General features: G+C 44.4%; 1 protein-coding gene across 3 annotated transcripts in view; it reads right to left on the reverse strand.

Moving 5' to 3' along the window:
* Positions 1-5508: 5508 nt before the first annotated feature.
* AP2B1 (adaptor related protein complex 2 subunit beta 1) overlaps positions 5509-12721 on the reverse strand; it is a 140632-nt gene continuing 133419 nt past the window's right edge. For all 3 annotated transcript variants that reach the window (XM_064495032.1, XM_010990511.3, XM_010990510.3), the window contains 2 exons: positions 11752-11906; positions 5509-5988 (listed from right to left, as the gene is read on the reverse strand). In XM_064495032.1, the coding sequence (XP_064351102.1) occupies positions 5914-5988; positions 11752-11906 (230 nt within the window). In that variant the 3' untranslated portion in view covers positions 5509-5913. The remainder of the gene's footprint in view (positions 5989-11751; positions 11907-12721) is intronic.

The raw sequence follows: 12721 nt of genomic DNA on the forward strand, positions 1-12721 counted from the left end.
CTTCTGTGCAGACATCTTGGTTATGAGCCTGGGCTTCAGAATCAGGGAGATCTAGATTTAAATCCTGGCCCTACCACTTACTATGTGACTAAAGGCGAGTCACTTGAACTCCCCAAACTCTATGCCTTATTTGTAAAATGGAGATGTGATCAGTTGTCCCCACTGCATAAATAAGCCCGTGGTGATTAAAGTCCATAATGTGGTGCCTGGAGTGTAGTCTCACTGTGTGGCCTTTAGTTTTTTTTTTTTTTTTTTTTTTGGCTTTAGAGACACAGAGGGGAGGCTGAACACCACCTTAGGGAAGCATTCCCATTCATTCTGGATGGCTCCCAGGTGTTGTGGTAGGGCTTTGAGGAAGGGGGCCAGGGCAGTTGGTAGAAGCAAATAGAGGGCCTGGAGCTCCAGGAGATGTCAGACTTACTGGCCCTGTGGGATCACAATGGAGTCATCAAGAGCATCCTAACTCCTAAATTGTCCAGGGCACCACCAGTCTCCGCACTGTATCTGAAAATCTTTCATCCTTACCCTGCCCAAGGATCCCAGGCTTTATGTCTACTCCCTCAGGCCATGACTCTCCAGTCTGGTTCATTTCAGCCCAAGGGGCGTTAGAAATAAGAAGTCATGCAATGTGCACACGTACCTTAGGGTGCTGAAGCTTCTCAACTTACCTATACTAGGGGAACACAAAGCCACTGGTTAATTTATAAAAAACAAACCCATAGTATTAACATAAAATGCAAAATTTGGTTATTTTTTTATTTTTTTTTTTTTTTGGTGAAGTCATTTTGATTTGCTGAGAGTCACTTTGGGCTGAGAACATAGCTTGGAGAAACCTGTTCACTCTGTTCCGTGATTAGGATTACCTTGGTGAAAAAACTTGAGAGGCTCTGTCCTCAGTCTGTGGCTGTGGTTCAGTGGAGGACACCCCACAGCTTAGGTGCAAGTTCAGGGTCTGGGGGATAGATGCACGGGCCCACTCACAGCATCTGAAGCCAAAGAGTGGGACAGAGGGGACGAGGACTGGAACCTGCCCACTACACACCTGCTCCATCATAGCCGAGGAGCCCACTGGTTTTCAGAGGCTGTCTGGCCAGATTCTGGGGCCTTTGACTGTAAGTGGACAGCGAATCAAACAAGGGAGAGAAAGCCAGAGGTTAGACTTGAACACCATCCTCTAACACCTACCTAGTGGGAGAAGGGGCTAGTGGGGTTCTCTCAGTCTTGTCTCAAAAGGATACTTCTGGAAATTAAGTCCATCTGGGTCTAGCCAATCCCTAAATTAGCCTTCCCTTTGTTGGCAGCATCAAGAACGGCAGGGCAAAAGCTAAATGAGAAACTGAGATGGCAAGTTTGGAGCCAACTCGGAAACTTTTCAAGAAACATCCTTGTTGCTAATAACATGTCTGGGGGCTGGTTGGGATTCTAGGATTAGTGTTCAGGAGATAGAAATGGGTAACATCGGGGGAGGTGTGATCTTTCCCAAGTGCCACACCAGGTATTAAAATAAACAGGCTCTTGCCTCCTGGAGCTGGGGGTGGCAGGGAAAAGAGATCTGGGTCCAGGCAAAATCAGAAAAAGCATCAATGCATGAAGTGGGAGTAGGAAGGCTCCAACCCGGGAGTCCTCAGCTGCTGACAGTCCTTGGAAACAATGTACTTGAGATCTCAGTATTTCCTAGTTACCATTTCAGGGGCAGAGGCTTGAACAATCTCATGTGGGGGCCTGGGGCCACTGTACCCCTGCCTTTGGAGACTGAATGCACCGGGATCTTGGGGGCTTTGTAAGGTTGGCCGTTCGCCTGGTGGCACAAAGAGGGGAGGGTCTATCACGAATCTGTTGTAAAGACAGAGGGAGTCAGAAGACGTGGCTCTCCACATCTCACCTGAAAAATGAGGATAATGCTCTCAATTCAGGATGGGCAGTTACCATGTGCAGGAAGGGGCTTTACCATTTTTCAACTCCCACAAGAACACGAGCATTACCGACGAGGAAGCAGGCAAACAGGTGTGAGTCTCTGGCAGAAATTTTCAACCCTGTACTTTTAGAAACACCTGGAGAGTTTTTTGAACTGCAGATTGTCCCAGGCCCCACCCAACTGGCCAAGAATCATCAGCCTTTTGTAAAAGCTCGCAGGTGAAATCAGCATGCACCCAAGAGTTCAGAGCTTTCGCGCTAAGGATTTTCTTGGCCCAAAACAACATTCTTCGCTGGCAAAACCAATTAGATCACAGTAAGGCCCAACCTTCTTTTTTGTTTTTTAAACATATTATTATTAATTATTATTATTATTATTTACAAATTTTACAATGTCACATTTTTAAATTTTATTTTTTGGAGGGGGAGTTAATTAGGTTTTTATTTACTTATGTTTAATGGAGGTGCTGGGGTGCTTGAACCCAGGTCCTTGTGCCCACTAGGCACGCACTCTAGCACTGAGCTATACCCTCCCTCCATCCCTCTTCATATCTTCATGTCTCTGAACCTCCACAAAGACCACCCTCCCCAAGTATTACTTTTTTTTTCCCCTCAAGTGTTATTCTAATTACAGCTTGGGCTAACTGCAGCCCAGCTCACCGAGACAACCAGAAAACATTTCTAGCTGCCAAAGGCAGTTTGTTCATGGTGTCTGGACATCCACGTGATAAAAGCAGTTACTGTGCTGAGCGCTGTGCAAAGTACCTCATCTACACTCCACTGGCGAGAGAGGTCCAGGGACTTGTCCAAGGGCACCTTGGCAACGAATCCCTCAGCCTCTTTTCCCCACTCCAGGCTGTGGGAGACCTTAGCAGCTGCCCTTACATCAGAACCAGGGGTGGGGCTTCTGTCTTGACACCACCTGGTGCTGGTGCCCAAGCAACACAGAGCAGGTGGTCAGTTACTTGGACTCCGCGGGAAGCTTGCTTTACAGCAGCATTAATTCTATTCACTTGGGAATGGGCAGGTCCTGAGTGCAGGTCTGAGAGGCTTTTATAAATTGAGATTAGTGAAACGTCCTGGATAATAGAACACAGGTGAGCTCTGCTCTGCTTCCTCTGCCCCTGTGCCTTGCTGGCTGCCTGCCTGCTCCTGAGACCATCTGCTTGGGGTCCTAGCAGGGGACTTGCCAGGGAAGACGGATTGGCTCCGGTGAGCACTCCCTGCGGGCAGCCAGCGAGATGCCTGTGGTGGTGATGGTGGCTTGCTTAAGAGGAACCTCTGAGACATTAAGATTCTTCCTCAGGCCAATCTTAAATCATCTGGCTAAGCCCCTGGAAGGGCAAGGGCAGCCCAAAGGAAAGTTCTAATAGCTTCGTTATTCATGCCCCATCCCTCCCTTGGCCAGCCGTGTTTTGTCCTAGAGTGTCAGTTCTGGGAACAAAGCACATAGCACAGACTTCATTTTGTGTAAGTAAGTTTATTGACGAAGACAAGATCAAGTGTCCCCCAACCCCCCCTCCCCAAAGCAGAGCCCAACAAAAGAATGATGAGCATTCCTAGGGCAACACTTACCCGCTCCCCCCCTCCCCATTTCTGAGTCCCAAGGTTCACAACAGACACAGGGAACAGGTTCGGGAGAGGACAAACACTCAGAATCTCTGACCAGCAAGAGTTCTGGGTGTGTGTGTGCTTCCCGGGCCCTTTGTACGACACCAGCTGACTGACGTTACAAAGACACATTGAAGCAGAGGAGAGGGGAACGCGGGGGCAATCTCCACTCCGTTCCCCAATTTGGCCAAGCTTGAAATGCGCCCACAGGGAAGCTGCGGAGGCTGTCTCTTCAGGAGGGAAGTCCTTTTTGGTGGAGCAGAATCCCTCCCTAAGAGCACAGGGGTTCGTGGATTGGCTCAGTCAGGTCAGCTGAGAACAGCAGCTGTTTCCCATCACTGCTGGAGAGGCTGAGAGAAGCCTGGTTTCAGGGGCGGAGGGACATATCCTGATACAAAACTGCCTTGTCTGCTTACCCTGACACACCCTCTTCCTTGTGGAACTACAGTCTGCTTTGAGATGACAACACTGCATTTGTAGTGTGAATCTTCTTCGCTGCCTGCGTCCAACTGACTCCACGAGTGATTTCCCAACAAGGGAACTTACCCCACTGCTTTTCCACCCTGCCCATCACCAGCCTACCCACCTCCCACCGCAGTCCTGTCTCTCTCCTGTTCTCCACATGCCTGAGGGCTGGTGAGCACAGGTCTTGGTCCCCGTCCCTCACCTCAGTAATTCTTCTCTTTGAGATTCTCAAGATTTAAGAAACTGCTTTGGGGGACCTGCTCCTCCAAGCTTTGCAGCTGGTATGTATCAGGGTCACTTCAGTCGTGATGGGGTTAGGGGTTAGTTTCTGCTCCTGTTTTCTATGATTCCTCCTCTTGGACTCACTCTTAGATCTGAGTCCTACATGAGGCCTTTGGACCCCAAAGCATCTCCGATTTGAGCAGGGCATCTAACCAGTGGTCTTGGTCATGGACCCTGAGTCCTGGGTGCCAGGCAACATTAAGTGCCCACAGATCCAACAGCGTGAACACTGCTTAAGAGCTCACAAGACTGGTGTTCTGGGCATGTAGCATTCTTCAACAGAACACACCCAGTGTGTCCAGGGGATGGGGGCCCTCACATCTCCCAATCTTTCGAGAAATGACAGGAACCGGTGGCCCCCTGAGGTGATCTCAACTGCCTGGGAGCCTCAGGAGCTCAAGTAAAGAGAGATCAGAGAGCTGAAGGGATGAAGTGAACGTGTGGCGTCCCGCAGCTCACTCCACCCCGCACCCACCCTGCCGCCCCGGGAGCGCATTAGCTACTCCTTCATCCTGGCACGGGGACCACCTTCAAGTAACGGAAAAGACACCCTGCTGCCACCTGATGCCAATGCACGGGGCGCCGAAGTCAGCACGGAGTACGAGAAGAGCCGTAAAGAAGCAGGCACGGAGAAGGGCAGAGAAAGGCGTCCGGGAAAAGAAAACTAATGGTACTCCTGCAGTGAAGACAGCACTGACGGGGATTCAGGAGATCCAGCCCCGCACCTCTGAACAGTTAACAGGCCTTAAAGTCTGTTTCAATTCTAAAACTAGGATTTTAGATCTGAACTGGACCTGAGAATTAAATCCAGAGCAGGAGGCAGGGGAAGGGCATTTTGGTTCCTGTTTCTCGTCTCTACTCGAATTCCTTTATCAGTGTTATTAGTGGATTAGATGAAGAAAGGAATATACTAAGTTCTCATTTTTCTCAGCCTTGCTGGTGCTGACAGGTCCTATTTCCTCAACGCTGGGACATCAAGGAAGGCAGGCCACCATTCCCCACTGCGGAGCATCAGATGAGATGAGGACACAGGAAAATCAGAAGGAAAGGCAATTTGGAGAGGAAAAAAAGTGAAAACTCAGCGGCCAAGGACAAGGCTGCCACAGATAAAAGAACCCCTGCAGCGTGGGCGGGTCACCGCGTCTCTTCCCCCAGGGCTGTGCTGTTAACGCAGGGCAGTTGTTTTAACACCTTCTACCAGTTATACACTGTTCCTTCAGTTTCTCATATGTACAAAAATATAAAACAATAAAGTGCAGTTTATGTTTCAGTGACACTTTTCCTTGCTTTAATTTTTTTTTTTTTTTGGTCTTTTTCTGCTTTTGAAACAAGCTCTCAATTACAAAATATCAAACTACACTCGAAAATGCCAGCCACTGGCACAGGATGGAGAAGCCCACAAGTAAGGACAGAGAGCAGCAGGTGGCAAGAGGTGGGAAGTGACTGAAGCAGTGGTTACAAATGTTCACAGGAAGCTAAAACTATCCAACAGGTTGGCCCTAACGTTAGCACAGGTTAGACTAGTCACTACCTTGGCGGGTGGCCTCAGTGTGTCTGGGTTCAGAGTCTACACAGCAACACAGTTTCTTCCAGTTACGAGTTCTTGGTTTGCACTGATCACAGGGCAAACAGACCAGTTTATTAGTTTTTCAAAATGCTGTCGTAGACCTGATAGATGTACTGGGAGACTTCGGGAGCTCTGCACTTCAGCGACAGCTGTTAAGAGGGAAAGGACAAGGAAGATCAGCATTGACTTGAGAGGCATCCAATTCTCAGTTCAAAGAAAACTTTTTTTTTTATTATTTACCTCCCCCCCCCCTTTTAAATTGAAGTATAGTCAGTTTATAATGTTGTATCAATTTCTGGTGTACAGTGTAAAGTTTCAGTCATACATATACCTAAATATATTCCTTTTCATATTCTTTTTATTATAGGTTACTACAAGACATTGAATATAGTTCCTTGTGCTGTACAGAAGAAACTTGTTTATCTATTTCATATAGAGTAGCTGGCATCTGCAAATCTCTAACTCCCAATTTATCCCTTCCCAGCCTTTCCCCCGGTAACCGTAAGTTTATTTTCTATGTTTGTGAGTTTGTTTCTGTTTTGTAAATAGTTCATTTTTGTCTATTTTTAGATTTCACATGTAAGTGATATCATATGGTATTTTTCTTTCTCTTTCTGGCTTACTTTCACTTAGAATGATGATCTCCAGGTCCATTCATGTTACTGCAAATAGCATTAGTTTATTCTTTTTTTATGGCTGAGTAGTATTCCTCTATCTATCTATCTATCTATCTATCTATCTATCTATCTATCTATCTATCCTATCTATCTATCTCCAGTCATCTGTTGATGGACATTTAGGTTGTTTCCATGTCTTGGATATTGTAAATAGTGTTGCTATGAACACTGGGGTGTGCATGTATCTTTTCGAATTAGAGTTCCCTCCAGATATATGCCCAGGAGTGGGATTGCTGGATCATATGGTAAATCTATTTTTAGTTTTTTAAGGAATCCCTGTACTGTTTTCCATAATGGTTGCACCAAACTACATTTCCACCAACAGTGGAAGAGGGTTCCTTTTTCTCCACACCCTATGTGGCATTTATCATTTGTGGACAAAGAAACTCTTTCTGATTCAAGGGGAAAGGAGCTTTTATCACTGAGTAGCCAAACGAAGAGATCTTGTTAATAGTTTCTGTGAGTTTTAGATTTTCAATTTAATCAGTGTCAAGCCGTGCTGTGTTTCTACCTGCATTCTATGTGGATCTATGTGGTTAGGAAATAATCCATACAAAAAACACTGAAGCCTGACTGTAGGGGAACGGATGCTCTACTGCTTTGCTAAGAATCAAAGGGATTATTACCAGATAAAAAGGGAAGGGTTAAAACCCTGAACTTGGTGGTCATTTCAGCTGTTTGCCTCAGTTTCTGTCTGATAAGGATGGTTATCTCAGTCCTAATTCAGGAGGACGTACAATTAAGGAAAATAAAAGCATAAGTTATAGGTCCAAGGCACTAGACTTTCCTGTAGTATACTGAGGAGAGCTCACACTGTTGGGGTAAACTAAGAACTAACACAAAAAGACATTTACTGAGTGTAACCATATAGCAACTTGTGCCAACAGTTTAATCTTTCATTTCCTGCCTTTTGCTCAGGCAGATCAGATACTTCCGATACCACCCTACTTCACCACCACCGCCTCTTCCTCTAGTCTAACAATTACCAAATTAAAATGAAAATACTGAAAAGATTTCAGTGCTGAACACTGAGATTTTCACTCTGTGGGTCAATAAGCACAAAATTTAAACCCAGATTTAGACTCATGAATTGTACCAGATTAGGCAAAGCACTATTAACAATAATATAATCACAGAAGCATGCAAACCACATTGAGAACCAGAAAATTTAATACTTGCTTTTTGTATTACTGACATCATGCTGTTTTGTCTGTTAAGGTAGATTAACAGAAGTTGTCTTTAATGATATATTACCATGAGATTTTGGATTATTTTACCTCTTTATTCTCTTACTAGAGACTCCGGATGACTTAACATAGTACAAAAGGTGAGAAAATATTCCTGGCAAAAATGTCAAGATGATATTGGTCAACTCTGAATTTCTTGAGAAAACTTACATCCTCAAAACTTAGTGAGGTTTTTAAAAATGCAAAAAAACAAACATCAGCCAAACAAGAAAAAAAAACATCGAAAGAGATTCTACTTATTTATAGCTTTAATATTCAGCCTCCAGGGCATTTTCAAAGTTGCTGCATGACGTTAATCAGGAAGACAATTCTGATGAACATAAGACAAAACAAATATGCAACTAATTTAAGAAAATAAACAGGGAAAGGAAACAGCTCCCTATTTTGGTCAAAGTTGCAGCTATAGGCATTTCCCTGACTTCCAAGCTCCCTACAGAGGCAATCTGTACCTCCTCCTCCACAGCCTCTCCACTGTCAATGTTGTAGAAATTCCTCCTGGGAGAGAATGTGGGTTCAGAAAACGAGGAGGAGAGGAAGCTAAAAAGAGTAAGAACAGCCTAAGGGAGTGAGCTCCCAGACTAAAGGGGGGTAGTTTCTCTCCCCCAAAATACTGTCCTATATTTTTTCTCACCTTTGTAACAATCCTTGAACTTCTACCAGATGGAGATTCATTTTTTTGTTCAGGACTGACAAGGAAATGTTGCCTTCCTCAACAAAAGCACAATCTCATCTGCCAAGCTTAGAACTGGCAGACAGTCACAGACTGACCAGGCCTGGACACTGAGAGTTTCAGCTGTTCTTTGGTGGGGGAGAGGGGAGAGGAAAAGAATCTTTCTCTCTCTGGACTGTTACATCACCCCTCTGCCCCGGCAGCCATCAAGAAGGGGTCAAGTTTAGACTTTAACCTATCCCTTGCTTCCTGACTGGTACAGCTAAGACACGCTTGGGGGGGGGGGGGAAGATCTTGCTAAATCCTGAGGAAAGCAAAAGGGAAACATACATAAAGAACCAAAAAGCTACATAATCTGACTCATAAAATATAGCTGGGACTCTGGGTATCATTTTATATGGCTCCTAAGGGAAAAGAGGCCTTACCAGGGTTTTCACTTTTCAACTGCTAGCCTGCTTATGTTACACATCTTTAACACCAACCACTCAGGAATGCCACCCACCTAGACTAGCTGAGGGAAGGAGTCACCTCTCCTGCCTAGGTAAGCTGAGGACTTACACACCCATGTTGTCTTCTTCTTTTTTTTCTTTGAGGAGGGGGTGTAATTAGGTTTATTTATTTATTTTCAGAGGAAGTACTGGGGATTGAACCCACGACCTCATGCATGCTAAGCATGCACCTTACCACTTGAGCTGTACCCTCTCACCGCCACTTCTGGTTTAGAGCCTGGAACACATTCTTCTTCACCTCGGACATGTTATCTTTCTAAGTGAGATATAGCTACTTAGAGAGATGAGACATCTTCCTTATGGGATAAACATACTTTCTTAATGAAATACAGTAAGGGGGTGGAGGGAAGTGATTTATCCACTTCTCAGGAGACTAAGGGACCATCAATCCTCACGCGTTAGTACTGGCTCAACAGCTTTCTTTTCTCCTTAATACCCAGCTGAGATCACACTGATGGTACAATAGGTGTTCAGGGTGAGGGAGAGAAGGGAATGAACCTGAGTGGTTCTCAAGTCTGGAACATCAGTCAGCGGAATGAATGGATCAGGCCTGTGTCAGACGCTTGATGCAAAATTTAGATGGTTTTGTGGGCAGAGGGAACCCAGTCACCAGATGGATGGAAAATAGGAAAGAGGGCAAGGAAGTATATAAATTCACTGTTTAAATTTATCGAGGAGGAGACGGGAAGGGGAGGAAAGGACGTAGGTGTGGCTCTAAAAGGGCACCATGAGAAGAGGATCTCATTGGTTATTTCTTATAACTGCATGTGAACCTACAAGTATCTCAAAATACAAATTTTAAAAATATACAGGAGAGGAAATGTCCCTCAATGGATGTAAATATGTGGTATATCCGTATAGTGTACTACTACTTCATAATAAAAAAGAACAAAGGATTAATACATGCAACGACTCAGACGGACGTCGAGGGTGTGCTAAGTGAAAGAAAAACAGTCTCAAAAGGATACATGCTGTATGAATTTAATTTATATAACATTGTTAAAATGACAAAATTACAGTAATGGAGAACAAACGTATCAGTGGTTGCCAGGGGTGAGGGCTGGAGTGAGGGTCTAACTATAAAGAGATGGCAAGAGGGAGGTTTACTGTGGTGATGGAACAGTTCTGTGTCCTGACTATGGTGGTAGTTACAAATCTATACGTGATTAGATTCATAGTACTGTAGATTGCTTAACCAAAAAAAAAAAAAAAAAAAAAAAAAGTAACGATGTAAAAACTGGTGAATATGAAACAACAAAACTCTGTCTTCAATTATTTCAAAATACAAAGTTAAAAAAAATTTTAAACCAACTGTTTAGGGCAGTGACACTTAGGTCTTTCTCAAAATTCTCATTATCCTTTCTTATAATGAAGAGAAAGAATACAGCAGAAGTTGTGTGAGATACCTGAATTCAAAACCCAACCAACCTACCAACAAGTTACATGATCTTGAACAAGTCACTGATCATTCTTAACCTTGGTTTCCTTATCTGCACTCTGGGAGTAATCATGAGTCTTTAATCTAGCTGAGATGGAAGACTGTATACAATAATGGATGATAAAAAAACAAAATAAACAAACACAAATATACATACATTGAGGAAATTTCTAGGGAAGTAAGTGGAATTATTTCATAAGATCTTGATTTTACAGTGAAAACCTGTCCCTCCAAGAGCAGAGAGAGGCTGTGCTTCTTGCGGAACTCAAGGAAAACACCAGGGTAGTTTCTTGCAAAAAAAGACAAGGGTGGAGGAGCAGGGGGAGGAGTGTATACTTTATGGGGGAAGCCCAAAGTTTCTCCCTTCACAAATGCTTGGGCAAAAATCTAGCTGGATAGGATTCAGCGGCTCACACACGCATGCGAGTCCAGCTTGCTTCAAGGGAGGGAATTAGTGGCAAAACACCAAGGATTTTCAGTGGTGCTAGTCCCTTGACATACGCCAGTGAAAAGAGGCTTGTCTTAAAATGAAGGACTGGGCGCACAGACTTTCCTCAGCTACATGAATAGGAAGCTCCCTCAGAGTTATTCAATTACTGAACCTTATTCTTCTTGTCACTTTCCTGTCCCCTCATTCAGAACAGCCTACAAAAGCCTCAAACATGACGGAAGAATACGAGATTTCCCCTACCCCAAAGGTTTTACTTTACAAAAGACAGATGACAAGCAGCATCCTATTGGGAATCACATTTTACAACAGGAAACACCTAGGTGCCCAGAGCCCAGGGTATAAAGCTTTGTTGTTTAGCAAGGCAACCCTAAAAATATTGCCAGAATTTTAATTTTAGTCCAGTGTGGTACTGAAGGAAGTCTTCTAAGGTTCCCTTACAGGACATGAAAGATGTGTCTCATTTTGCCTTGACTTTCACAAGTATTTAGGACATAGGACATTGCTAAAAAAGGCTCATGTCTAGGACTCTGATATCCTTAAGTCCACAAGCAGGAATGAGCTTGACATGAGCTACGTAAAACAATCCTCTTAGCAGCTTGTCACAGTACCACACAGGTATGCTAGCTAAGTATTAACCAGTACTGATGAAGCTGCCAAGTTCTGCGAGCAACTCTGTATATACCAGGCGGAGTCCAAGGCACTCCTGCTGCCAGAGGCACCGTGCCTACTGGATGGGGCAGACCACGCAGACAGAAGGCCTTTTAAGGAGGCAACTGGAGACTTCTTTACTGACTGCTTGTTTTGGATATCTGGGGTCTGAAACACCTCCTCCAGGTCTTTCTAAGATGCTAAGAAAAAAAATGAAAGGGCTCTTACCTCTGTCTTTGAACCCATCTCACCCATTCTGAGAAAGGCCTTACCGTGTAATTGGGATTTCCTGGCTGGATACGTAGCTCGGCCAAAATCCAAATGCCATTAGTGAGCTTCAGGGATTGGTACAGCATGTCCTGCCCTTCCACGTTCCTCTTGGCAATAGTATAAACATTGTTGTTTTGCAACTTGCTGGAAACAGTGTCTAGAAACACAGATTCAAAATTCAACACCTTCAGTTAAAATAACAAACAAATGTGCTATGAGCCATGTGTGCTCAAGTCCCTTAACAAGCACCGTCACATGCATATGTGCACATTTCAGAGAGTCTTTCTCCCACTAGAGCAACGGGTGAGGAAGAGTCTCCCGAAGTGCCTGCCTATCACATTCCAGGACAGAAACAGAATAAGGTGCAACTAGCTTTAGAGTAAGAATTATCTGAGGAGATAATGGTGGGTCAGGAGTTAGTAATCTTAACCAGATGCATGGATGTGCCACGGTGACTGCCATGTTGGGATTCATTTTGGGAAAGCTGGTCCCCTTTCACTGGGATACAAAGACTGAAAATCAAATCTACACACTACCTCCCAAGTTGTAACTACTTCAGTGTGAGCCACTCTGGCCTCAACTGCCAGGATCAGAAAAGGGCACAGAGTTGTAGAAATCCTGCAAGTCAAATTTATTAACCTGGCTGTTAAATTTTTTTTAAACAGGCAAATAGTTTCTTAAGTCTGTGGGGAATACCATGCCCCAAATTAATAATGAAACAAATTGTCTCAACAGAAGACTTTGAGAAAGACTGAAGCAGTGCAAAGATGATTGCTCCAAGGCCCTGTAACCCCAGCTGCCGCTGCTGGTCAGAGCAGAGGCCTTCACAGTCACCAACCCTGGGGAAGAACAGGTTGGTGTCTGGGGTCTTGCTGTGACCACAGCATCAAAGAGACATAATATTCTAGAATTAAAGGTCATTTATCTCTCCTTGCCCTCTTACTACTGATATGAAATGTTACAGCATTAGAC

The sequence above is a fragment of the Camelus dromedarius genome, chromosome 16, assembly GCF_036321535.1.
Source record: "Camelus dromedarius isolate mCamDro1 chromosome 16, mCamDro1.pat, whole genome shotgun sequence".
Classification (NCBI taxonomy): domain Eukaryota; kingdom Metazoa; phylum Chordata; class Mammalia; order Artiodactyla; family Camelidae; genus Camelus; species Camelus dromedarius.